Here is a 26,482-nt window from a genome sequence, read left to right on the forward strand (position 1 = left end):
TTGCCAGGGCTGAGGAGATGGCTCAGTAGGTAAGGTGCTGCTGCGCATGCATGAGGGTGTGAGTTTAATCCCCAGCCCCCAGGTAAACCCACAAAAGCCAGGTGTAATGGTGCACATCTGTAAGCCCAGTGCCAAAGGCAAGAAGGCCGGCAAAGGCAAGCGGATTGCAGGAGGTGGCCGGCCAACCAGTCTTGCCAAACTGGTGAGCTCCAGGTTCAGTGAGAGACCCTGTCTCAAAAAAATAAGGTGGAACGCAAGAAACCTAACTTCAGCCTATGGCCTCCATACATACATACACACACTTCCATGCACATGTGTACACACACAAGAAAGAACAAACAACATACATGAACTTGGATCTAGTGAATAACAAACACTGTCCCCATACATTTGAAAGACAGCAGAAGTGTGTTGGGTAGACATGGTGCACAGAAATGTCCAGTGAAGCCAGGACCAGACCTCAGTGGTGGAGTAAATGCCTGCCCAGCATGCAGAAGGCTCTGGATTCCATTCCCCAAACAACAAAAACCAAAAATTCTGGAACTGACTGACCCTGGCTGCTTCCCAGGTCTTGGTCTTGGGACCTTTGCTCATATTAGTCCCCTCCCCTAGAGCATTTCCTTTTACCAGCCCCACCTCCTTGGCTTGTGTCACCCACCGCTAGCCACTCTCCAGTCCTCAGCTAAAGCGCCCATTGCTCCCCGCCCTGCTCCCTCCCACTCTGCAAGGCTGGACCAGATGCACCTCCCTAGTCCATCTCCTTCACAGCACACAGTGCAGGGCAGGGGCTGCCTGTTGGTCTCTTCTCACTGGATCCTGGGGTCCGTGAGAACGGGAACCTTGTCTTAGCAGACGATGAGTGGGTCCTGGGGTCCGTGAGAACGGGAACCTTGTCTTAGCAGACAATGAGTGGGTCCTGGGGTCCGTGAGAACGGGAACCTTGTCTTAGCAGACGATGAGTGGGTGGGCGGTTGAGTGAGTAAGTGGAGATGAAGAGACGATGAGCAGAAGGGTGGGTGGTGATGGAGGTGGGTGGATGATGGAGGTGGGTGGATGATGGAGGTGGGTGATGATGGAGGTGGTGGACAGATGCAGGAGAGAATGATGGGTGAAGCTAAGGGATCGAAGGATGAATAAACAGGTGGATGGATGGATGCACCAATGGAGGGCAAGTGGGTGGATGCCAAGAGCGTGGGTGATGGTGGATGGACAGATGGACCAGTGGAGGGGTGAATAGATAGGTGGACAGTGGGCAGATGGTAAGTGATAACATGGATGGGTGGATGGATGGATGAGTGGATGGGTGGATGGATGGATGGATGGATGGGCGGATGGATGGATGGATGGATGGATGGATGGATGGATGGATGGATGGACAGGTGTGTGGATGCACCAGTGGGAGGGGTGGGTAGGGGCATCATTGCATGGGTAAACGAGGCACTTCCTGATAAAGAAGGAAGGATGACAGCAAGCACGGTCTCTTGGACAGGCCTATCCCTGTTTCCTCCTGAGCAGGGAAGGGCATGGAGAGTTCTGAGGAGGGACAGTCCAATCTGGGGTTGCTCAATAGAGTGTGTTTTCTCTGTTTCTTTGGCAGACCCTGTACCTGCAATGTTGCTGGAAGCTTGGGAACCTGTGACCCCCACAGTGGGAGCTGCCCCTGCAAAGAGAATGTCGAAGGCAGCCTATGTGACAGGTGGGGTGCCATCTACAAAGAGCTACCGGAAGTGATGCACCCAAGCTGTGTAGTAAGGGGAAAGGCAGGGCAGGGTCCTCAGGGACTTGGACAAGCCTGTCACCCCAGGTTCTTTCTGAAACCCCAAGGGCCTTCTACTCAGGAAGATAGCCAAAGGCCCCGTAAGATACTCTGATCCAATGCCACTGAGGGTTTCTTAGCTTAGGAAATACATCATTGCTTCACGATCAGAATCCTGGAAACAAACTCTAAACAGATAGGAAGAACATGCCTAACTCAGACAGCAAATACCTGGTGTCATATTTCAGCTATTTTGCCTCACATCCATGGTAGATGTCACAGCTGTGACAGTCCTCCCATCTCACACCAGTGGCAGACATCACTAATGGAGAGCTGTTGCAGCCCTTCCATCTCACACCAGTGGCAGACATCACTAATGGAGAGCTGTCACAGCCCTCCCGTCTCACACCAATGTAGACATTATTACTGGAATGCAACAATCTTAACCTTAGATCCTTCTTAATAAATTGCTCCGAGAAGCCCCTACAAACTGAGCTAAGACAAGAGTCATCCTGAAGTCTCAAAGCAGGAATTATTTGAATAACAAAATTAATAAAGATGCGATTGCATTATGAGCCTAAGAATGGGGCAGATATCTTTAATGCCAGTCCATGATTGGCTAAATAAACCGATGACAGTGGGCAAATCTTCCTTCAGAATTGTAGATGACGGAGAGGGTGGAGTGGGAATCAGCTTAGAAGTGGCACACCCCAGTGACTGCCCTGCCAACAGCAGCCATGAATGCTGGCATTAATGGAAACAGGCATTTGCATAGCCTCGAGATTCAGCTCTGGAAATAGTTACTAATTACAATGGTGGCTTCAAGCCGATTGCAAGCAAGTTCTTTGATGTTTTCCTTCCTGGAAGGTTTTTTTTTTAATTGTTTTGTGGGGTTTTGTGTTTTGCTTTTGAGACAGGTTCTCACTGAGCAGCCCAGGCTGGCCCCACACTATTAGACAGGTTCTCACTGAGCAGCCCAGGCTGGCCCCACACTATTAGACAGGTTCTCACTGAGCAGCCCCGGCTGGCCCCACACTGTTAGAGCTCTGCCTGCCTCTGCCTGCCTCCTGGGTGCTGGGATTAACTGTCATGCTTCTCTCCACCCTCAATTGTTTTTTTTTTTTTTTGAGACAGTGTCTCAGGAGGCCAGGCTAGCCTTGAACTTGCTGTGTAGCTGAAAATGACCTTGAACCCCTCCTTGCCTTCACCTCCTGAGTGCTGGGGTTACTGGTGTGTACCCCACTTCTAAAGACTAATCTGAGCCGGGCAATGGTGGCGCACGCCTTTAATCCCAGCACTCGGGAGGCAGAGGCAGGTGGATCTCTGTGAGTTCGAGACCAGCCTGGTCTACAGAGCTAGTTCCAGGTCAGGCTCCAAAGCCACAGAGAAACCCTGTCTCGAAAAACCAAAAAAAAAAAAAAGACTAATCTGCAGCAACTGTTTAGACAAGAAACCTGGTGGGCAGACGGTAGCCGGGAGATGATGACCGGAGGCTGAGACAGGAGGACCATCAAGAGCACAAGGCCAGACCAGAGTATAAAATAAGACCCTATTTCAAAACCCAAGGGGGCTGGAAGGATGGCTCCGCAGTTAAGAGCACTGGCTGCTTTCTCAGAGCACCTACATGGTGGCTCTCAGCCATCTGAAACTCCAGTTCCAGAGGATTCAACACCCTCTTTTGGGCTCCACAGGCACCAAACATGCACATAGACACAGTACACGGACATGCCTGCAAACAAGACACTCAATTAGAATTTCTTTTCTTTTCATTTTTTTTTCTTTTTGATTTTCAAGACAGAGTTTCTCTGTAGCTCTGAAGCCTGTCCTAGAACTAGCTCTTGTAGACCAAGCTGGCCCCAAACTCACAAAGATCCGCCTGCCTCTGCCTCCTGAGTGCTGGGATTAAAGGTGTGTGCCACCACCACCTGGTTAAAATTTCTTAAAAAACAACAAACAAACAACAACAACAAAACCCAAAGTCTGTTGGCCCATTTAGTGCTAGCCCTAGTCTACCTAGCAGGTTCCAGGGCAAGCAGAGCTGCCTAGTGAGACCCTGTCTCAAGCAAACGAACAAACACCCCACAGAAACGAAAGTGTCAAGATAACAGGCGAGGAAGAGGAGATGTTAGCAAATCAGAGGCGACAAGGGCATGGCTAAATGCAGTGTCAGGTCCTGGAGCAGGGGAGTGTTAGTGAGAAAGGAAAGAAACCCTGACACAGCCTGGGGTTAACGTCGGGTGATGCTGATCTCTTGGCTTCGAGGCTTTGTATCAGCAGCAGAGACACTGACCCAGCAGGCACGGGACTGTCTGTCCTGTCTTTGTAATTCTGGTGATCCTAAAAGGATAATAAAAATTGAAATGTTCTCTTAAATTTCCCCAGGATTCCGAACAGTCTGGTTGGATCCCAGTCCTATTGCATCCTGGCTCAGAGATGTGACCCCGCCTCTCTTACAGATGCCGCCCTGGAACATTTAACCTGCAGCCCCACAACCCGGCAGGCTGCAGCAGCTGCTTCTGCTATGGCCACTCCAAGGTGTGTGCCCCCGCTGCCGGTTTCCAGGCACACCACATCCTCTCAGACTTCCGCCATGGTGAGCAGTGCACAGAAGCTGCCTTGGGGGCGGGGGTGTTCCTCCCCTGGCAGGGGTTCTCCCTTTGGAAGCTAGGATGGGGACAGCCCTTCCACCAAGGATCCTATGCCCTAGGCCACAGAGCCTAGGCTGGTAGTGTGAAAGGTGTCTTCCAGGACATGCCTGCTGCCCCTCAGCTCCTTCCCCAACCTCCAAGGCTCTATCCTCAGGGTGGTACTGGAAAACGGGGTGTGTCCACAGGCACCCTGAGTCCTGTGGACAGCCTCCATTCACCCCCAGGAAAGTTAGTCTCCCTTAGCATATCTGAGTTCCAGCTTAGGGTCTTGGCCTCCATGTATTAAGCACCTGCTGTATGCCAGGCCCTGCTGAGCTCCATGTTCCAGGAAATCTCAGGATTGCTGTAGGCAGGTGTTCTCATTCCCATGTTACAGACTAGATCCAGGCCTGCCTGAGATTGGTTCTGGCAGCCATGGTTGTGTGTTTGGAGCAAGGGAGGTGTGGAACTCCAAGCCCTGCAATCCATCAGAGCTAGTGTGCCCAGCCATGCTCCTCGGACCATTCCCGGACTCCTGAGAGTACAATCTGGAGACTGGTCTTTGGGCCTCCAGAAAAGGGGCAGTGCGCCCTCTGCTGGACACCACACAGAAAGCAGGACAGCTCGTGGCAGTGGCTGGCCAGAATCTAGCATAGTGCATAGTCTCTATAGTCTCAGAACCCTAAGATAGCATGAGAGGACTTGGGATGTGGTTGAGTTGGCAGAATTCTTGCTGAGAACGTGCTAAGTTCTTCCAGGATGTGGAATCTCTGCCCTACCTCCGGCCCAGCCTAGTCTTCAGAGAGTGGTCTTCCCCATTCCTCTCTGAGACAGGGTCTCATCTAACCCAGACTGACTTCAAACCCCCTCCCACTTTAGAGCCCTGCGGGACTTGTCACTGGAGACTAGCCTTTGGGGTCTCGCGGTTGGGGCAAATAGTCTGTCTTTGGTGTTTAGGAGCTGACGGTTGGCAGGCCAGAAGCACGGGGTCATCAGAGCGTCCTCTGCAATGGAACCGGAATGGGATCCTCCTGCAAGGAGAGGAGGGACTCTCAGCACCAGGTAGGTAGCGGTCCCTACTGATCTCACCACCCAGGTTTCTGCGAGCTGCTCATAATATACAGTACCTTAGAGTGGATGAAGTCTAAAAGACAGGTTAACTTAAGCTCGGTTCCTGTACGTCTTGTGGCATTCCTGTAGACAGGATCCTAAGGCGGCACACGGCACCTTGTTCCTGTTCCTATGAAGTCCCCTACCCAGATCAACCATGGGGACCCCACCCCAGCCACTTTGCGTCATCCTAGCCATCTCCCAGAGACCACTATCCCAACAGTGCAGCCCGACTAAATTTTCACTTCTAAACAGCTTACGAGAGTGGTTCAATTTCAGTGCGTGTTTAGGAGTACCTGCCACAACAGGGGCTGCCAAGTGACCGTGGTCTCCATGGCTGAGAACACACACGCTTATTCTCTCGGTGTCACAGGCTGTGTTCCTTCAGGCAGCCCCAGAGCTGAGACCATGGCTCCCTTGCAGCACTTATACCCTCCCCGACCTTCAGAGCAGCGGCTTACATTCACAGCTGACCGCCCTCCAGGGGCTAATCCTACAGACCTCCCCTGTAGGACTAACACCCCCCAACTCTGTTTACAGCCTTAATCCTTTTTTGCCTGGCCAAATCCCCTCTGTGAAGACCCATCTCTCAGGGTTTAGGGTTGGGGACACCTTTGGGTACTGTGATTCTTCAATCAAACCACAGCATATGTGAGCTCACCGAAATATCGTGTGTGTGTGTGTGTGTGTGTGTGTATGTGTGTGTGTGAGAGAGAGAGAGAGAGAGAGAGAGAGAGAGAGAGAGAGAGGGAGAGAGAGCGAGCATGTGTGTGTGCATGGCATGTGTGTGTGGGTGTGTAATGCATGTGAGTGGGCACAGTTGTGTGTACAGGTGCAAGTGCATGAGGAGGCCAGAAGTTGATGTCAGGGACCATCCTCCACCCCTCTTCACCTTGTCCACTGAGGCAAGTTTCTCAATCAAGCCCAGAGGTTGCTGATATGACTAGTCTCAGGCAGGCCTGCTTTGTTCTGGAGATGTCCTATCTCCACTCACTAAGGCTGGAATTACAGTGGCCACCATGTTCACGCAACAGTTACATGGGTTCTGGGAATCCAGACTCTGGTCCTCTCACTTTTGTGTCTGCGCTGTCTCCAAGCGCTGACCTCGGATTTTTCCACCCACCACGGCACACACAGTTTGGATGATTATCGTTGCGGTCGATATAGACGCTAGAATCAAGCATGTGGCGCTATCAAAGCCTTTCCTTCTTGCCTTTAGAGAAGTTCCTGGGAGACCAGAGACTCAGCTATGGACAGCCAGTCATACTGACCCTCCAAGTACCACCTGGGGGCTCCCCAACCGCTGTGCACCTGAGACTGGAGGGGGCGGGCTTGGCTCTGGCTCTGAGGCCCTCCAGTTCACCCAGGCCTCAGGACTCCAGGCAGCCAGGACAGGTTCAGCTCCGGTTCCTGTAAGTGTCTCCCTGTCCTGAGACACGGGAGTGGCATGGGGAGGCAGGGTGATCTCCGAGGGCTAGGCACACTGGAGGCTCTTGGCACTAACTGTCCGTACATCAGGCTGTCCCACTGACTTCCTGCTTCTTCCAGCCTGCAGGAGACCTCTGAGGAGGCAAACATCCCTCTGCCTGCCTTCCACTTCCAGCAGCTGCTTGCCAATCTGACTGCCCTGAGCATCTGGACCAGGGGCCAAGACCGGGGCCATTCTGGTCAGTATGATGGCAATCACCCCTAAAAACTCGGGTCCTGGCCCTGCATTACTTGTGGAGGTTCTCACAGCATGGATTCCGAGACGGAGAAATCGGGACATTTACACAGGCAGAAGTGCATCTGAGGATAGAGGCAGTTGCTGGACTGTGGGGAACCAGGAGGCCTGGGGGAGGAAGGTCCTTGACAGAATCCAGCGCCACCCCATCCTGCCATAGCATCTTTTTGTGGGCACTGTCCCCCCTGCTGGGAAATAATGGCATTGCAAACTTGGAGACTTAGCTCACCCAACTGTTTTTAAGACAGGGTCTCACTGGTCTTGACCTCTTCATCTTCTTCCCTCTGACTCCCAAGTGCCAGGATTGCAGGAGTCTCACTATGTAGACCTCTCTGATCTGGAACTTATTAGGCAGATCAGGTTAGCTTTGAAACTCTGAGGATTAAATTTACCACCATGCCCGACAATATTTATTGACTTGTATATATGTATATTTATGGGCACACATTTATGTGTGTACCACATGCGTGAGGGGCAGAGGACAGCTTGTGGGATCCTGCGAATTGAACATGCGTCCTCAGGTTTAGTAACTTGGGTTCTTAACCTGCTGAGCCATCTTGCTGGCCCCAAGCATATACATCTTGTAGTCTGGGCTCTCTCTGCCCCACCCAGCTGGATTAATCAAGATCTAGCAATGCTAGCCTTACGCATTCTAGCACTGGGCACTGGGTCTAAACTCATCTGCTCCCGTTGCTCTTGATTCTTTTGCCTGTCATTTTTAAAGCTACACTTAAAACCTGGCGTAATAGCCATGCCTGCGATCCCAGAACTTTAGAGGGTCGGGCAAGAGGATGGCAGTCTAAAGACGGCTGCACCGCAAGACCGTGTCTCAAAAAACAAACAAAATTAACAGCTGACTCACAGGCCACCTTCATATGCGTGGGCCTGTCTCTCAGGTGCTAGGGAGACGTGCATGGAGGCCTCCCCTTCTCTTCCCATTCTACAGGAGCAGTAACCCTCTGTGAAGTCCAGCTCACCTCGGCCCGGGCCCAGCAAGGGCTTGCCCCAGCAGCCTCTTGGGTGGAGTCTTGCTAGTGTCCCCAAGGATACACAGGGCAGTTCTGTGAATTCTGTGCCCTGGGATACAAAAGAGCGACACCTCGTGGGGGTCCCTACACCAGCTGCATCCCCTGCACCTGCAACCAGCATGGCACCTGTGATCCCAGCACAGGTGAGTCCCGGAATCCCGTCCCAAGGCCCCCTCGGCTGTATGTCCAGCACAGTGTGATGAGGCCTGGCCGTCGCAGGTGGCTCTCGGGGGACATAGGCTCTGGTCTGTCCTTACCATGCTACCTGGGCTTCTCCTGAACGGAACACGAGTGCCAGAGACTTCAACCATCTGCAGAGGCCTGCCGTCAGCCTCCATGCAGGTGTCTGTCTACAGCCCATGGGCAGGCCTGGGAGGGGCTCCTTGGGGCCTTACTACTTGGCAGGTTCTGAGGAAAGGCAGAGGGATTATCAGCACAGATCTTCAGAGGGTCATGCAGGTGACAACAACTCTTGGGTGTCAACCCCGAGCCACAAGCCTACCATCCCCTTCGTTTTGACTGTGACCTTGGGAAAGTCACTCCCTGGACACCCCATCCTTACAGTTCAGATGATAATAGTGTGCACACAGCCCAGGCTGTGCAGACAAGGCCACATGAAGGTCAGTGAGTCGGGAATTGCCCAGACTTCAAAAAACAGCCCTGCTTTGCACCAAAGCTCAGGGGTAGCTGACCAGGTGACCTGAGGAGTCTTTTCCTGGGTGAGGCAGATATGGGAAGCCATTCCCTCCCTCCCTGGGGTCGGCACTACATCTTTGACTCCTGCAGACATCGGAGTGGTACGTTCTCCATTACTGTCCCATTCTCCAATACAGGGACCTCATGACCGGTAGGTAGGTGGTAGAGACACACCTCCCACCAACCCCGAGGTGAGAGGGTCATTCAGTAGAGCTATTCCCCACACCTGGAGAGGAGCAGAAGCCTCACCGGGGGTCACGTGACCAGGGGCTGTTAGGGCACAGACACAGGCTTCTCCACCTCTGTACCACAGGCCTTTCACCCTGCTGTCCCCACGGAGCAGATGGGGTCTCTGTCACTCTTGAAACACAGAGCATCATCTACCCATCCTGCTCCTGGCAGACATCACAAGTCGAGCCTAGATGAGGCCTCCTAATCCTTTCCCACTCAATGCTCCCTGCAGCTGCTGTCGAGGAAACAGAATCTTCTCATGAGATAGAACGGGAACTAATTTTTCACCCCCACTGAGCCCTTGACTCCGCTGCAACTTTCCATTCCGTATCAGCAAGCCTTCATTTGTAAAATAGGTCGGAGAAAGAAGCCTGAGGGTGTAGAACTGAGGCAGGAGCCCTCCCCTGAGCTGCTTATCCAGGGAATGAAGATCCCTTTCTTTTTCCTTCCAAACCTGGCCAGACACTGCTGGTTGCTTCCTGTAGGGGGCAGTCTTGCCTTTCTTTCTGTTCCCATGGCCAGTCCCCTCTAAGATCCCAGGCACTGAGCAGACACCAGGGGCTGCTGGATGGAGAAGGGTCTGTGATGTCCCGTCCAGGCACCAGCAGGCAGAACAGATTGGTCATACTTACAATCGGTGTGTACTCATGGTCACTGCTCAGAGTGAGCCCCGCGAGGCTGGAAGCCTGGGCCAGGGCCTCCTTAGGTGGCTCCTTCAGGATGAAGAGGACACAAGGGCAGAGATGAAGTCCCTTCCACTACTCTGAGATACAGACAAGTAGTGGAAACGTACCCCAGCTTCCTTCCTGTCTCTAGTACTCCGTCCTTGTCTCCTACAGACATACCTGTTGTGTGGCCTTTCCATCCTCTAAGACAGGGATCTGAGGTGCAGGGTGGCCACATGGCCAATAGGTGGCAGAGCTGCACCTCCCACTCACCAAGGGATGGGTTAGATGGTTTTCCCAGCTCACGAAGGCAAGGTGGACATGGCAGTCTGGTCCACCTGGACCCTTCATCGCCAGACCCTGCTGCCTCCGGTTCTTACTAGTCTTCCAGGATGTGCCCCATGGCTCCTCCACCAGGATACTCACTGTTGTCCAGGCCAGTGATTCTCAACGTGTGGGTCACAACCCCTTTGGCAAAGTTCAATCTCAAAAAAAAAAATTTACATTACGATTCATAACAGTAACAAAATTACATTTATGAAAAAATACAAAATTACATTTATGAAGAAGCAACAAAAACAACCTATGGCTGGGGTCAACACAATGAGAGCAACTGTATCAAAGGGCCGCGGCCTTAGGAAGGTTGAGAACCACTGCTCTGGGGAATTCTGGGCCAAGGTGATGGACAGGTATTTGTCTTGCTCTGTAGGGATCTGCCTGTGTGGCCACCATACCGAGGGTCCTTCCTGTGAGCGCTGCATGCCAGGTTTCTACGGCAACGCCTTCTTGGGCCATGCTGATGACTGCCAGCCCTGTCCGTGCCCCGGCCGATCAGCCTGCACAGCCATCCCAGAGAGTGGGGAGGTGGTGTGCACACACTGCCCCCCTGGCCAGAAAGGTGAGTGGCCTATGTCTATTCCCCAGGGAGATCGAACCCGATGCTCCAATCCTGCCCCAGCTCTAGCTGAGCAGTCTGGGTTTGGGTGTGATGGGGGGAAGAGCCTGACCTTAGGTGTGGCAAGCTCTGGGAACAGTGCAGACCTACCTGGGCCTTGGCCGTACAGGACTGACCCTTGAAAGACCCTTATAATGGCCTTAAAGCTCGATTCATGGCTTAGGATGAAGCCAGGGGACCCGGGATCCTCACTGGGAAGATGGGAAACCTCAAGGCAAACCTCTCATATGTCAAAGGAAGGCTCAGCTCATAAAGTGCTTGCTGAACAAGCCAGGTGGCCCTACTCAGACTCAGAACCCATTGTAGAAAAAGGCCGAGAGCTGTGGCACATGTCTATACTCTAAGCACTGGGGAAGCAGAGGCAGGCTGTGAGTTCAAGGCCGGTCTGGTCCTCAGAGCGAGTTCCAGGACAGGCTCCAAAGCTACACAGAGAAACCTTGTCTCAAAACAGAAAAAAAGAAAGATTGATTGAGGATGATCCCCAACATCTACTTCTGGTCTTCATGCACACACATATGTATACACACACAAACATACAGGCACGTGTACACACACATGCACACAGGCACAGGTATACACACACAGGCACCTGTTCACACACATATACTTGCAGACACGTGTACACATACACGGATTTTCAGCGTTAGTTTTTGGAAAGTCTGTGGGTAACATAAGGGACACAGAGCCTTCCCACACCTTCCCATGCTCCTGCCGCAGAGCTGATGCTACTCCCAGAGGTGCATTTAACGGCACTTGAAATGTCTATAAGCCCCACAAAGTCACCCACTTAAAGTGGACAATTAAATGGCTATTGGTATATTACATCATTAATTTTTTATCATAATAAAACCTATATCGTAAAACTGTCCTCCTTGGCCATCATTTTAAGCACGTGATTCATTGGCCTCAGGGGCCCTGGCATCGTATGCTGTCCCCTGCCACTGTGCAGTCCTGTGAGCTCTGTGCCCGCTGAGCTGTTGTTTGATGGCCTCTGTCCCCCCTCCTCCCCACTATTTGACTATGTCTCTGAATTTGACTCTTTGGGGTCTTGTCTAAGCAGAAGCGTGTGTTGTCCTTCTGTGTCACTTGGCATCTGGCTTTGTGTGGGACTGGTGTCTGCCTGAGTGGCCTTGTGGAGTGTTCTGCTTGCGGGAGTTTCTTCGGAAAGCAGCTTCCTGTCCTGCAGTCGCCCCAAGGTTGGCTGGATGGACTCTCAGGGAACACCGAGCCTGGTGTGTGTGGGAGAGTCCCACGATTAGACTCTGTACCCCACGGGCATCACGCTTGCCCTGTGTCTCTACCCTCTCCCCATGTCTGACCCCGTGTGGCTCCCAGAGCCTTCAGAAGTGAATGAAGCTCTGACAGTGAGAGCGAGAGGCTGGCATGGTGGGCGGGACATCCCTGAGGGGGCACATCAGGGAGCAGCTGCTGCCGCCAGAAGGAACCATCCCGGCAGTGCCTAGAGTGACTTACAGATCAGGCCTCCCATTCCGCATCACCTCCCGGGGCCTTCCTTGGGAGAGAGTAGCATGCAGCTTGTCTGGTCATCTGAACTGAGCCTGACCGACATCCTCCTGACGCTGCGGAAGCTGCTGGTGAGGGGGAAGGATAAAGGTGGACACACTGGTACCTGCTGCTGCTGAGCGCTTAGCGTCGAGTGCTTTGCACAGATAACCACTTGGAGGCCTCGCAGCAGGGCTTTGGGGCGTCTAGAGAGTTGTCCTCACTAGGCAATGAGCACCGTGGCTTGCCCGGGGCCACACCAGGGGGTGGTGCTCTGGGACCTGGCTGCAGGCCAGCTTGAGTCATAGACCCTACTCAGCTTCCCAGAAAAATGACAGATTTACTGCACCCTGTGAGCCAGAGCTCCAAACCTGCCCCTTCCACACACAGGACGGCGCTGTGAGAGCTGCGAAGATGGCTTTTTTGGGGATCCTCTGGGACTCTCTGGAGCCCCCCAGCCCTGTCGCCAGTGCCAGTGCAGCGGGAATGTGGATCTCAATGCTGTAGGCAACTGTGATCCTCGTTCTGGCCACTGCTTGCACTGCTTGTACAACACCACAGGCGCCCACTGCGAGCACTGTCAGGATGGTTTCTAAGGGAGCGCCTTGGCCACCAGGCCTGAGGACAAGTGTGCACGTGAGTACCCACTTCCCAGACCCATGGGGTAAGGCACGGGAGCCACTGTCCTCAGCCCTCATTCAGGACCCACACAGGATGCTGAGAGAGCTACCTTCTCTGTTCTCTAGAACATCAGGGTTTGTTCTTTCCCCAAGGCCTCTTCAGTGCTGGTGCCTCATAAGCTCTGATCCTACAGTGTCTTCCCACCCCACCCCCCCGTTCTGCTCATTCAGCACCGTCTCGCATCCGCCCTTAGCACATAAGGCTGATGCAGGGATGGGGAGACCATGCCTCATCTCATGTGCCCCCCTCTCCCTGCCTGGGTTGCCCTCTGCCTCATGCGTGTCAGAGGGTCACAGCCTGCATTTGAATCGGGCTCCTGGAAGTCCTGCATAGGAGCAACTCGGCTTTCCCCCTATCCGTGTCCTCAGAGCCCTTTCACATGGCGCCGGCCACACCTCACTGTGGCTGTAGGGGTCCCTCTAGGAAACCCCATTCTGGAAGGAAACCGCACTACGGTTCCCGGGAGAGCAGAAGTGCCTGGCTCCAGATGGGGCTGCCAGGCTCTGCCTGTGTTCGGCAACCACATCGCTGGCCCTCTCTCCAGCCTGCAGGCTTGAGACAGACTTGGGGAAGAGCGGTCTACACCCCTACTCTTCTGGGCTGGCTCACCAAGGACCTGGCAAATAGGCTGAGACCCAAGCTTATCCCTCAAGCCTTTTCCAGGAAGGTCTCAGGAACCTGGCCTGTGTGACCATCATTTCTGGGGCTCCCTTGGCTTCTTGGCTTCTGCCTGTACCCCTAAAGTTTAAGCAAATGATTCCAACATCCTTTTTTGAAACCTAGCATGCAGCTGTGACCTGAGGGGCTCAGTCAGTGAGAAGATAACCTGCAACCCAGTGACCGGCCAGTGTGCCTGCCTGCCTCACGTTACGGGGAGGGACTGCAGCCGCTGCAGCCCTGGCTTCTACAATCTCAAGTCTGGAAGGGGCTGCCAGAGGTAGGGGTGAGACTGTGAGTGCCCTGGGAGGGGTTGCCAGAGGTAGGGGTGAGATTGAGAGTGCCCTGGGAGGGACTGCCAGAGGTAGGGGTGAGGCTGTGAGTGCCCTGGGAGGGGCTCTCAGAGGTAGGGGGTGAGGCTGTGAGTGCCTTGGGAGGAGCTGTCAGGGGTAGGGGTGAGGCTGTGAGTGCCCTGGGAGGGGTTCTCAGAGGTAGGGATGGGGCTGTGAGTTCCTTGGGTGTTTTGGCTCAGGGAAGAGGGCACCATGGAGCCTCAGGGAAGAGCCTGGTCTGGAGTGTGTTGTCCCAGGTTCTTTTCCACATCCACAGTGCCCTCCAACAAAGGGCATGAAAACTCAATCTCTGGGTATCAGATTCCTGGTTCTGCCAGCCCTGGAGGCAGGTCAAGAACAGCCCAAGGGCTGGGCAGGTGGGCAGATGGCTGGTTTGGTCAGATTCTCTGTCTCAGTGACAGGGACCACTGGGTGGCCTTTTGACCACAGCTCCTGAGACAATGTGTCAGCCTCAAAGGAAGACTCTGGGGAGGCTGGAGAAGTGGTGACTGTCCTTGTGTGGCTCCTTGGCGCTCTTAGTGTGGGTTTCACAGTGACTTTCCAGACCCGTGACTTTCCAGACTCGTGCCAGTGGTGTGTGCTCCCCTGGACACAGGCAACCGTCAGAGGCTGGGTTAAAGGGTGGCAGCACCAACCTTCATACTTGCTTCTCGTTGCAGCTGTAACTGCCACCCGCTCGGATCCTTGGAAAACAAGTGTCACCCCAAGACTGGCCAGTGCCCCTGCCGACCCGGAGTCACAGGCCAATCCTGTGACAGATGCCAGCTGGGTTTCTTTGGCTTCTCCATCAAGGGCTGCCGAGGTGAGCAAGCAGCATCCCGCTGGGCCGTGGGAGGGAGGGCTGAGGTCTCCTGCTGGAGATGACCACAAGAAGCAGGGATGGTGGGGGAAATGATGGGTAGCTGCTGGCTGGTTGCCTGAGCCTGGCCTTAAGACCATGAAGTGTGGGCTGGAGAGATGGCTCAGTGGTTAAGAGCATTGCCTGTTCTTCCAAAGGTCCTGAGTTCAATTCCCAGCAACCACAACCATCTGTAATGAGATCTGGTGCCCTCTTCTGGCCTGCAGGCATACACGCAGACAGGATATTGTATACATAATAAATAAATAAACAAACAAACAATTAAAAAAAAAAGAACATGGAGTGTATGAGTGTGAGGAAGTTGGTGTTGTAAGTCACGTCTGTGACCACTGAACTCTTGTGTGTCATCAGACACCATGTCACATGTGAGCCACTGTTTCCTCACTGTACAGCTAGTACATTGGCAGTTCTGGGGCTCTGAAAACATTGCAATAAGTAAGCCTTAAGGCTAGGTTGCCGGCTCTAGCCTTCTAACCTTCTAACAAGTCTGTGGCGTGGAGCTCTGGAGTCTGCATTTGAGGACACACGGGGGTTGTGGGAATTTTCAGGTCGGGTTTGAGGATTCGGGGTCGGAGGTGGGAGATGAGTCTGAGCGCTTCTGTCCCCCAGACTGTAGGTGTTCCCCGCTGGGCGCTGCTTCACCTCAGTGCCACGAGAACAGCACCTGTGTGTGCAGGCCCGGCTTCATGGGCTACAAGTGTGACCGCTGCCAGGACAATTTCTTCCTCGTGGATGGTGACACAGGGTGCCAGGAGTGTCCCACCTGCTACGGTCTGGTGAAGGAGGAGGTGAATTGCTATGCTTAGACGCCCCCTCTTTCAGGATCATTTCACACCTCCAAGGAGCACCAACTCCATGCTGTGGACCAGAAGCTGCCTGCTCATTCACAGACCTCGAGCCTTTTATTCCCACTGGCCACCTTCTCCTGAGTTCCCCCAGCCTCCTCATTCCAATTCCCCTGACCTTCACCTGGTCCTCCTGTCCTGGACGAGCCAGAGGTGGCTCTTGTCACCTCCCTTCCTAGCCTCCCAGGGCCAAGGTCTCATACCTGTATAGCTCAGTAGGGGTAAGATGACAGGACACCCCAGGAGCAACACAGACAGCATTTCAAGCAGGGAAGTGTGTGAAACCAAAGTCAGGAGATGGAGCCTGAGAGATCCCAGGCAGAGGGCATCGTTATAAGTGTTCATATTCTACTCCAGAATAGCTAGTTCCAATTTTCTAACCTCCTGGGCCCGGTGGGGCTCTGAAAAGGTACAGTGCTAAGGGAGAAAGTGGCGTGTCCTGAGCTCTAGCTACGAGCTCAGAGAGCAAGCAGGCCGGGCCTGTAAGCAAAGCCATTTCCAGTTCTGCAGGACAGCGTGCATTCTGCACCACTGGGTAAATCAAGCTACCACATGGCTTCCTGCTGCCTGCAACAGTTTTTCTTCCAGACGAGGTCTCAATCCATTTGTCATTGAGAAAGGGATAAAGGCTGGGCGGTCATGGCGCACACCTTTAATCCCAGCACTCAGGAGGCAAGAGGCAGGCAGATCTCTGTGAGTTCGATGCCAGCCTGGTTTACAAAGTGAATTTCAGGAGAGCTGTTATACAGAGAAATCCTGCCTCGAAAAACGAAATCCCAAACCAAAACAACCAAAAATACAAAACAAACAAACAAAATATAGCAAAGAGGGTGGTAACTAAACAGAAACAACTTCCAAGGTTGACCGCTGACCTCAACACTTGCACCCCCCCCCAGGCAAACATACATGCATATGTGCACATACACGCACATATACACGCTGGAGCTTACACACCAACCTTCACGAAGCTCCTTTTCTTGCCTTCTGTCCCTCCTTCAGTAGCACAGGGGTGTGGCTGTCAGGGTGGCAGCAGGAGCTAGGCTGAGAAGGGAAATAGCTGGTGAGCTGGGCAGACAAGGCAAGCCCTAGGGGCTAGCGAGTCCTTAGCTCTGAGACACAGGCAGGATTGGAAGGGGAGAAACCATGGAAGGGGTGAACTAGGCAGAAGCCAGGGACAACTCCCAGAACCTAGAGATCCCAGCCTTGCACAGTTTTTCTTCCCATTTGTCCTGGCAGGCAGCCAAGCTGAAGGCCAGGCTGATGCTGATGGAGGGGTGGCTGCAGGGGTCTGACTGTGGCAACCCCTGGGGACCACTAGACGTTCTTCAGGGAGAAGCGCCTCGGGGGGATGTCTACCAAGGTCACCACCTACTTCAAGGTACAGGGGAAGGGGAGAATGGGAAGTGAGGGTGCTGATGGAACCCCGGGCTGGCTGGACATTTCGGGAGTTTTTAGGATAGTCATGACACCCCATAGGCCTATTCTCCCATGTCTCTAGCACATCCTGTGAGGATATTGATATGGGTCTCAGTCCCCTGCCTCATGGGTCTGGGTCCCCCTCCTCCTACCCTGCACTGATCATAAACTCAAGGCAAACCAGGTCTGGGTTCATTCATTTTAACCATTTAACCACACCCTCGCCTGGGGCGCTGTTCCAGGTGCTGAACCAGTAGAGTCCTCCGGGGTTTTGGCTTTTGGCCTATTTGCTCACTGCCCCGTCTCCAGGCTGTGTTTGGCAAGTGGCAAAAATGATTAGCAACTAAGAAAAGCAGACCTGTCATTAAACCAGGTGGAATGTGGCCTTGGGGCACAGGAAACTTCCAGAACGCTGAGACTGGGTTGGTCCCTTTGTACAGCTGTGTTTGCAAATAGCTGTGCTTCAGCCTCTGGCTAAAGGTGAGGCAAGTCTCCTGCAGCTGTCAAGCGAGGGAGCAGTCAGTTGGCGCTGTGTGAACCTCAGGGAAGAGTCACAGCCCTTAATTGAGTTGGGGGTCCACTGCCAGCCCAGATTCTGGAGCTACTCACTGTGGTTTCTCAGGGCCTGCTTCCAAGTCTCTGTGTGTGACTGATTGGCTAGCCTTCTCTGGGCCTCAGCCTTGGCAGCTGTCAAATGGGCAACTTTCTCCTTTGGAGTACTGGAGGCAGGGGCAGAGCGGCACGGGGTGCCCAGCTGTGCTCAGGCAGGTGGATGTCTCAGACGAAAGCCTAGTGAGGCGACTTTCGTGCAGAATCTCAATCAGCGACGATCACTGATTCACTGGCTCCCCACAGAGGCCAGGGAAGCCTTCCTGGAGCAGATGGTGGACCTGGAAGGTGCCATGAAGGCCACGTGGAAGCAGTTGCAGGTGCTGAGAGGAAGCGTCCGCTGTGACCAGCCTGGAGCTCAGAAGACCTGCGCCCAGCTGACGGAGCTGGGGGACACATTGCGGTCCTCAGAGGAGGGGGTCCTGCGTGCAGCCTCAGCTCTTCCTTTTCTGGTACCATGGTCTCCCCTGAACCCTGCTTCCCCTGAAGCCTATGTAGGAATCTTTACCCTAGTCCTCCCCTTAACCATTTGCCCATGGTGTGGTGTATGCCTTAAAGGATGCTTGGTGTCACTTGCAGATCCCATCACACTGGGTCTCATCTACTGAGAGAGAAAGGCACTGTTTGCAAAAGTCAAATGTATTTGGAGTAGACAGCAAATGCATAATGGCAGGCGTGTGCAGCCATGGTTAGCTTTGTGCATTTTATAAAGTTATAGACACCATCCTATTCTACCCAGTCAGTTAGCCAGCTGTGACCCTTGACCTTCCAAGATGAGCCTCAGTTTCTTCCTCTGTTCTTTAAGGTGAATCTTCAGGAAGGATCCAGCCCACCCGCCAATTGGAGCCATCTGGCATCAGAGGCCCACATCCTTGCCAGGAGGTGAGCCCTGGGGCTCCAGGATGTTGGGAACTGTGCCCATACTGATGACATGGGGGCCAGGCCTTCTTGGACAGGCTCCAGAGTCAGGGTTGGTCTCTAGGAGCCCAAGAGCCGCTCAGTGGGGAGTAAATATTACCAGTATGGGAAGGGGTTTGGTGGAGTGGAGATGGAGGTGCAGATGTGATGGGGAAACGCTTGCTCAGTGGAATACATCTCAGCATCTGGTGGCTTTAAAAAAAATTCACAAGTTTATTGAGATGCAATTCACATGGGCCTGGGAAGACCAATCTGGCCTTGAACTTGGAGATTTGCCTGCCTCCTGAGTGCTGGGGTTAAAGGTGTTCACCACCATGCCCAGAACATTTTCCTCTTTTTTTTTTAAATTTATTTTTGGGCTGGAGTGATGGCTCAATGGTTAAGAGCATGTATTGCTCTTCTAGAGGACCTGAGTTCAGTTCCTAGCACCACAATGAGTAACTCACAACCTCCTGTAACTCTGGCTCCAGGGGATCTGACACCCTCTCTTCTGCCTCCAAGGGTACCTGCACTCACATGCACACAGATACACATGCACACAGACTCACGTGCACACAGACACACATGCATACACACTACACACAGACTCACATGCACAGACACACTGCACACAGACACACATGCACACAGACTCACATGCACAAGACTCACATGCACACAGACTCACATGCACACAGACTCACATGCACACAGACACACATGCACACAGATACACATGCACACAGACACACATTCACACAGACACACTGCACACAGACACACTGCACACAGACACACATGCACACAGACTCATGCACACAGACTCACATGCACACAGACACACATGTACACAGACTCACATGTACACAGACTCGCATGCATACTTACAACTTAAGAACAGGCAAATAATAAATATTAAAAATAAACAGTAAATCCACCCATGGGATTCTAACCACAGTTAGAAGTACAGGACTGTGTGGACCTGGAGGCTCAGGTAGGTGTGAACTGATAAACTCTGAGCTGTGCATGAACAGAAAGTGCTCTTAACTGCTGAGCCATCTCTCCAGCCCAGTTTTCCTCTTCAGCTCGAGGAACCAAAGTCACTTTGGAGACGAGAAGACAGATGCAGAGAATCAACTGACTCCCTCATTCATAGACACAGCTGGAGAGCGATAGAGTTTAAGTTCCATCCCAGGCCAGCTTGTCCACTCTCTTTTGTGATGTCCGTAGGCCGTGTGGTAAAAGGCCTTGGGCTAGGAGCACAGGTGTGACGGATCTATGAGAGGAGCAGGAAAACAGAGAGTCCCTGCTGATGCCGCAGTGGCAGGTGGGCAGAAAGGAGTCTGTCCTGCAGGAATCTGGACACAGCCTCTGTGTGTGCTCTTAGTGATTGTCATGTCAATTCACACAGCCACCAGGACACAGCCACCAAGATCGAAGCCACTGCACAGAGGGCTCTGCTTGCCTCCAACACCAGCCGTGAGCAGCTGTGGGATCTGCTGAGAGGGAAGGAGGCCTTGGCAGCCCGGCGGGAACTGGAGGACAGGTAAGGCCTCCACAGCTGTGTGGAGAACCTTGGGCTTAGCTTCCAGAAGCCACAGAACCAGGCAGAGGTCAGTGCCTCCAGAAGCAGCTCCTCTGAGCCTGAGCCCTTCAGGGAGTGTTGGGACAGCACTCTTGTAGGAATGGGGCTGTGGCAGAAGGGGTGGACAAGGTAGCTAATCTCTGCCCCACAACATTCCCTGAGGGCATCCCGTCAGCTGCAGAGTGGCCCCCTGACTCTCTTGTTGCTGCTCCCTGCCACCAGCTTCCTTCCCTGCCTCTGGGGGCCAGACATCTAGGCATCTCTGTTCAGCCTTGAGCTAGGCAGGGTGACGTCACGTGGTCCACCTCCAGAGCTGGCTGCTATGGAGTGGTCGCTCAGCTAGAGGCCTCACCATTTATCAGTGGAGAGTAACACACAGTATTAATTATACAAAGCGATTTAAAGGTGGACAGGTTTATTCTGCTCACAGTTCACGGGAGTTCTTCCTCCATGGTGAGGGAGACAATGTTCTTGGGCTTGGGGTTACAGCCTGTGCCCCAAGAAGCCAAGTTCAGTCACACATCCTTGATAAGCCAATGAAGAGGCCACAGTAATAATGAAAAGCAGAAAAAGGAGCTTTATCAATGTGGGTGCATTGGAAGGAGAGGCAAAGATATCTAGGGGAACTAGTTAGTGCCCCTTTGGGTCCTGAGGGGAGGCTAATGTCTAAGCAGTCCTGGTCAAGGTGTGGCCCTGTCCATGGGAGACCCGTCGTTCTTCTGGTTCCTTTTCCTATGATCTTCTGGGGGAAAAGAGCTTTCCCCTCAGGCTGGTTCAGATTGTAGGTTTTCCCCTCTGCATGGTTCAGACTGTAGGCTTTCCCTTCTGGATGGTTTGGTCCGTAGGCTTTCTCCTCTCCAAGCACTGGACTCCCTAGGGAATTCTAACTCTTGGGGTCCGCAGTTGCAGTAATCTGATAACGAAGTGAGGGACATGAGAGACTCAGAACATCTTCATCTCTCTTGGGCCAGTTACAACATGGCTGCATGAAAGGAAGGCATGGGGCAGGAACAGGAGGTAGCCTGGTCACATTGCACCTATAGTTAAGAGGCAAAGAATGAACAGGAGGGTAGTCAGGCTATAAAACCTCAAGGCCCTCCCCAGAGGGACCCACTTCCTCTAGCAAGGCTCCGTTTACTAGAGGTTTTGCAAATTTCCCAGTGCCTCCAAATGGGGACTAAGTGTTCAAACATATGAGCTTCTAGGGGTCATTTCACATCCAAACAGGAGCATATGTAAAGGTCGGCGGCAGGGCATGGGCAATCAAGATAGCAGCTTAGGCCGCAGTCCTTCCATCCCAGGTAGAGTCCCTGCAGCCTTTCAAGAGGCTCCAAGGGTCTGCAGAACGTGTCATCCTTGGGTGCACTGGAAACTGGAGCCTGGGCAGCATGGCATGCCCAGACTGAATAAGGAGGTAATGAGTTTGTTCACTTGAAAGCTTCAGAGATTGAAGAGATGGCTCAGCTATTAAGAGAACTTACTGCTCTTGTAGAGAAGCTAAGTTCAATTTCCAGCACCCACATTAGGTGCCTTACAACTACCTGGAACTCCAGCTCCAGGGGATCCGATACTTATCACCTCTCTGAACATCGGCACTCACAGGCAGGCAAACACACACACACCCTGAAAGCGGAAGATCCCAGCTAACTTGTCGGTTCCCTGAACATCGGCACTCACATGCAGGCAAACACACACACACAATCACACACACAAAATCACACACATATACACACACACCCTGAAAGCAGAAGACCCCAGCTAACTTGTCGGTTCCCTAAACATCTGCATTCACAGGCAGGCAAACATACACACACAATCACACACACACACACAATCACAAACACACACCCTGAAAACTGTAGATCACAGTCATTTTCCCAGGCCAACTGCTAGGTCCTGACCTGCATAGGGTTGAGGCTGTCAGGAGGTAGGAGAGGGCTTTGCAGGTTAACAGCTCCAGCCAGCGGTTCTGATAGAGATAGAGAGGGGTGTCCTAAACCCTGTTCTGTGGCTCATCCTAACAACTTGACCTCTTTCATTCCAGGTACCAGGAGGTACAGGCAGCCCAGACTGCCCTGGGCACAGCTGTGGCAGATGTGTTGCCCAAAGCTGAGAGGGCACTGACCACTGTGAAGCAAGTCATTGGTGATTCTTCCCTACATCTGGGCTTGCTGGTCACCACTGGAAGAATGGTCAGTTCAACTTCCCTGGAGCTCCTTGTGGGGTGGCAGTGAAGGTACTAGATCATGGAGAAGCCAGGGAGTCATGCAGAGGTGGTCAAGGATTCTTGTTAATTGGGAAGTGGCCTACTCAGACAGGCAGGGCTCAGCCAATCTTCCACACCAAGGCTGGTTACTGTGAGGTGAACAAGGACATCAGAGGGGTGGGGAAGATACACTTCCCAGTTCCCGCACCAGCAGTGACCTTGGCCAAGGATTTCCTTCCACGAGTCTCAGCCACCAGGGACCCTCTGTCCTGTGGACTCAAGTTCCATTAGCTTAGTTTTGGAGGTGGGAGCTGGAGGGCATCCAGTCAGCCCTTCATTCAACACTCATGTCTCCACACCCTGCCCAGCTTGTCTGTCAGGTAATCCTGAGATCTCCAGCCTCAGAAACCCAGCTTTAACAGGGCACTAAGCCAGCTCATCACGCAGCTCGAGGGGAGAATGTGTGCCCAGCATGCTCAAGGTCCTGGGTTCCACCCCCAACACCAAGGAAATCAAACACAGGAAACTATCCAAACGCAGTTGGGACACAGGCTGCCTGTGGCTACTGCCTCATGGCTTCCCCTGCTCTTCTCGGGTGCAGCAACCTGGATGACCTGGATACTGCCGGGGGCTTGGGATCACACACACCTCTGCCTCTCTAACAGATGGAACACCCTGCACTCTGAAGCACTTGGTCAAGGTTCAGGTGGAGGAAGAACTGTGGGCTTGAGGAGGGAAGCTCACCTTGCGAGGAAGAAGGCAGTCCTACCCGAGGGTCAGAACAATTAGCTGCAGTGTCCCAGGGCTACACAGCTAGAAATTGGTAGGGCTGGGGTCTGAGGCTCCAGTGACAGGTTCTCCAGCCTGACTTCTCTGCAACCCCCTTTGTTCTGCCACTGCCCTGCCCCTGGGGTATCTCAGGTGCCTGGGACAGCAGGAAGTACTCTGGGGCCAGGGTTAAAGCACCAGTTCTGGTTAGTAGTCACAGGCTGGCCCTCAGCACAGCAGGGCACAGACTGGCCCCTCAACACAGCTGGGTACAGGCTGGTCCTCAGCACAGCTGAGCACAGGTTGGCCATCAGCACAGCAGGGCACAGGTTGACTCTCAGCACAGCAAGGCACAGGCTGGCCCTCAGTGCAGATGAGCACAGGCTGGCCCTCAGCACAGCAGGGCACAGGCTGGCCCTCAGCACAGCTGGACACAGGCTAGGACTCAACACTGCTGGGCACAGGCTAGAACTCAGCACTGCTGGGTACAGGCTGGCCCTCAGCACAGGCTAGCCCCTCAGCACAGCTGGGTACAGACTTGACCTCAGCACAGCAGGACACTTTTCCCTGAACAGAAGATCTGGTTCTCAACCCTACCTGAACCCACAATCTCCCTGCAGCCTCAGAACTCCCAAGCCATGCGTCTGGACTGGAAGGTGAAGGCCTTGGAACAGAAGTTGGCTCAGAGGGAGCGCCAGGCCATCCAGGCTGAAGGAGCCCTGCAGGTGGAGGCTGGGGCAGCCCTAAAGAAGATGGAGCCCTTCCTGCAGGTCAATTTTGAATCTGGGACCTGGAAGAGGGAGGGGCTTCCCCCAAGGGAACCTGAGGTGGGGTGGGGTGGGGGTCAAAAGATGGAAAATAGCACTTGCAAGTCTCTGCTGCCTCCCTCAAAATGCCTGAGAGTTTTAAAGGCTCCAAACCACAGGAGGAAAGGCTGCTTGCTGAGGAGAGTGAAGGGGTGGAGGGAGAGGGGATGGACAAACAGGCAGACAGGTGGATGGTAGAAGCCATATCCATTTACCCCCTCAGTGTCAGTCACAACTGGATGGCTCTTGTGTCTCTTCCTCCCCTCTGCCCTTAGATACCCCATGTTCAGAGGCGCCCACTCTGAGCAGCCCGTGGGACTCAGTGTTAAGTCACATAGCCTGGTGTTCAGCCCCGAGAGATAGTACTAGATCATAGGGTTCTAGAATGGCGGTTTAACTAGGACCAGCTTGCTAACATATACAAGACTCATTCAAAAATAACTGTGCTAGAGCAATTTTCTTGGGAGATAATTTCAGGCTTATAGGAAGGTTCTAGGGACAGCACCCAAATCTCTCATACCCTTCCCACAGGGCCGTTTGATGTTAATGTTTAGCCAGCCACAGGGCAGGTGCCAAACTCAGGAGAGCAACATGACACCGGCCAGGATTCTATCCTACTGGCCTGACTCAGAATCCCCACAATGACAGTCATGGCTTCCCCAGAGGCCCCTCAGCTTCCCTACAAGTCCAGGAGACAAGGAAATACCTTTGAGGAGAAATGATGTACCCGAGGGTTGGACCCAGGGCCTGGCACATACCCGTTTGAGCCTTGCTGTGTTGAGGACCCCCACATAGTGTCCTCTGACCTGACCTCCACTCCCATCTAGGGTGAGGAAGCCAGGAAGGGAGGCAGCCTCCACAGCCCTTCTGGGAGCTGAGTACCACAAGCAGGGTCTACACTATTGAAGAAAATGTCTCCTTCCTCTATTAATCATAAATTAAGTCCACAGGGAGGAGCTGAACCCTGTGACACTGCCCCCATAACAGAAAACTGATGTTGAGGGCCCTAACTATATGCAGATCTTGTACAGATATGCATGGCTGCTGTGAGTTCAAGAATTCAAAGTTCATGCCAGGCCCTGAAGTCAGCTTCCTGTGACTCTTACATTCTTAGTGTCTTCTCTTGCACAATCGATCCTGAATTCTTTACCAGGTCGTCTCATCTGATGGCCATGGGGAAGTGATGGCTATTCTGTGAGGAGAAACTGTTTAATAGCTACGGGCTGACATCACATTAGGGACTGAAGCATGTGGTTGTCTTTGGCTCTAGTTTTCCCATCATTCTCCAGGCTTCTGAAGATGGGGTCTTCTTGGGATTGATGTGGGGTTTGGCATCCATCTAATCAGATCAGGGATCCTAGAATCAGGATGATCTCCAGTCATTGTCGTTTGAGGTTTGGGACCCTGTCCATCTGGGGGCCCTTGACAGGTCTCCAGGCAGCCCCTGCTTTTTCTCCTCTTTGCAGCTACGCAACAAGACCACAGCTGCCCTGACGCAGGCTTCCTCAGCTGTCCAAGCTGCCACACTGACTGTCATAGGAGCCGAGACTCTGCTAGCTGACCTCGAGGGTATGTGTGTCCTGTTGAGCCCTGGGTTCTATACAAGGACCTGACAGCCAGTTTAGCTCAGCCAGGGGTGCCTGGCTGCAGGGAACAGCAGCATCGGGTGGACCAGCCCTCTGCCTCTCAGGACTTCCATGCCGTCTGTCTCTCCTGTCACACGTGCCACTACTGGATTCTGGCCCCTGTGGCCACTCTAGTTAGCTCCCAGCATTATCAGACCAAGCCCAGAGTTCCTCAGGATCTGGGGGAAGAGAATCTGTTGTTACTGGCAGGGGTGTGGCTCAAGGGGAGCGAGCTGTCTAAAGTATGCAAGGTTCCAAGTCCCATCTTCAGTAGAGGTAAAAGCAAAACCTATTTTGCTCAGTTGGCAGGGTGCTTGCTGAATTGCAGAAGGCCCCGTGTTAGACCCCCAGCCCCAAATAAGCCTGTTGAGGTGGTGCACACCTGTAATCTCTACACTTGCGAGGATTAGGAGTTCAAATTCACTCTTGGCTACATAGTGAGTTTCAAACTCATGATACATGAGACATTGTTAAAAAAAAAAAAAAGCAACCCCTCCCACACTTGCTGGACGGTGGATCACACCTGTCCTCCCAGCGCTGGATAAACAGAGCTGGGAGGAGTGCCTCAAGTGTGAGGGCCCTGGGGCTACCATAGTAAATTCTAAAGCAGTTTAAGCTATTGAATGAAACACTGTATCAAAATGCCCCAGACAAAACAAAACTATGTGCTATAGTGTTTCAGTTTAGGGTGGCTCGGCTTTGTTGAAGGCCCAAACTCTTATGGAACTTAAAGAAAAATGAAGTTATACCCAGCATGGTGGCGCAGTCCTTTAATTCCAGCACTTGGGAGGCAGAGACAGGCGGTTTTCTGAGTTCAAGGCCAGCCTAGTCTACAGAACAGGTCCAGGATAGCCAGGGCTACACGGAGAAACCCTGTCACA

The 26,482-nt window shown here is 53.1% G+C and overlaps 1 protein-coding gene across 1 annotated transcript in view; it reads left to right on the top strand.

Annotated features, from left to right (window-relative positions):
- Lamc3 (laminin subunit gamma 3) overlaps positions 1-26,482 on the top strand; it is a 56,723-nt gene that overhangs the window by 19,846 nt on the left and 10,395 nt on the right. The window contains 18 exon segments of the mRNA XM_050155364.1: positions 1,598-1,696; positions 4,213-4,349; positions 5,341-5,445; positions 6,713-6,905; positions 7,042-7,160; positions 8,163-8,387; positions 10,546-10,734; positions 12,685-12,930; positions 13,759-13,912; positions 14,645-14,787; positions 15,454-15,632; positions 16,926-17,067; positions 17,961-18,166; positions 18,520-18,596; positions 20,023-20,157; positions 22,241-22,388; positions 23,791-23,940; positions 25,443-25,545. Of these exon segments, the coding sequence (XP_050011321.1) occupies positions 1,598-1,696; positions 4,213-4,349; positions 5,341-5,445; positions 6,713-6,905; positions 7,042-7,160; positions 8,163-8,387; positions 10,546-10,734; positions 12,685-12,930; positions 13,759-13,912; positions 14,645-14,787; positions 15,454-15,632; positions 16,926-17,067; positions 17,961-18,166; positions 18,520-18,596; positions 20,023-20,157; positions 22,241-22,388; positions 23,791-23,940; positions 25,443-25,545 (2,750 nt within the window).

The sequence above is a fragment of the Alexandromys fortis genome, unplaced genomic scaffold, assembly GCF_014885135.2.
Source record: "Alexandromys fortis isolate MF-2015 unplaced genomic scaffold, M_Fortis_MF-2015_v1.1 scaffold_72, whole genome shotgun sequence".
Taxonomy (NCBI): domain Eukaryota; kingdom Metazoa; phylum Chordata; class Mammalia; order Rodentia; family Cricetidae; genus Alexandromys; species Alexandromys fortis.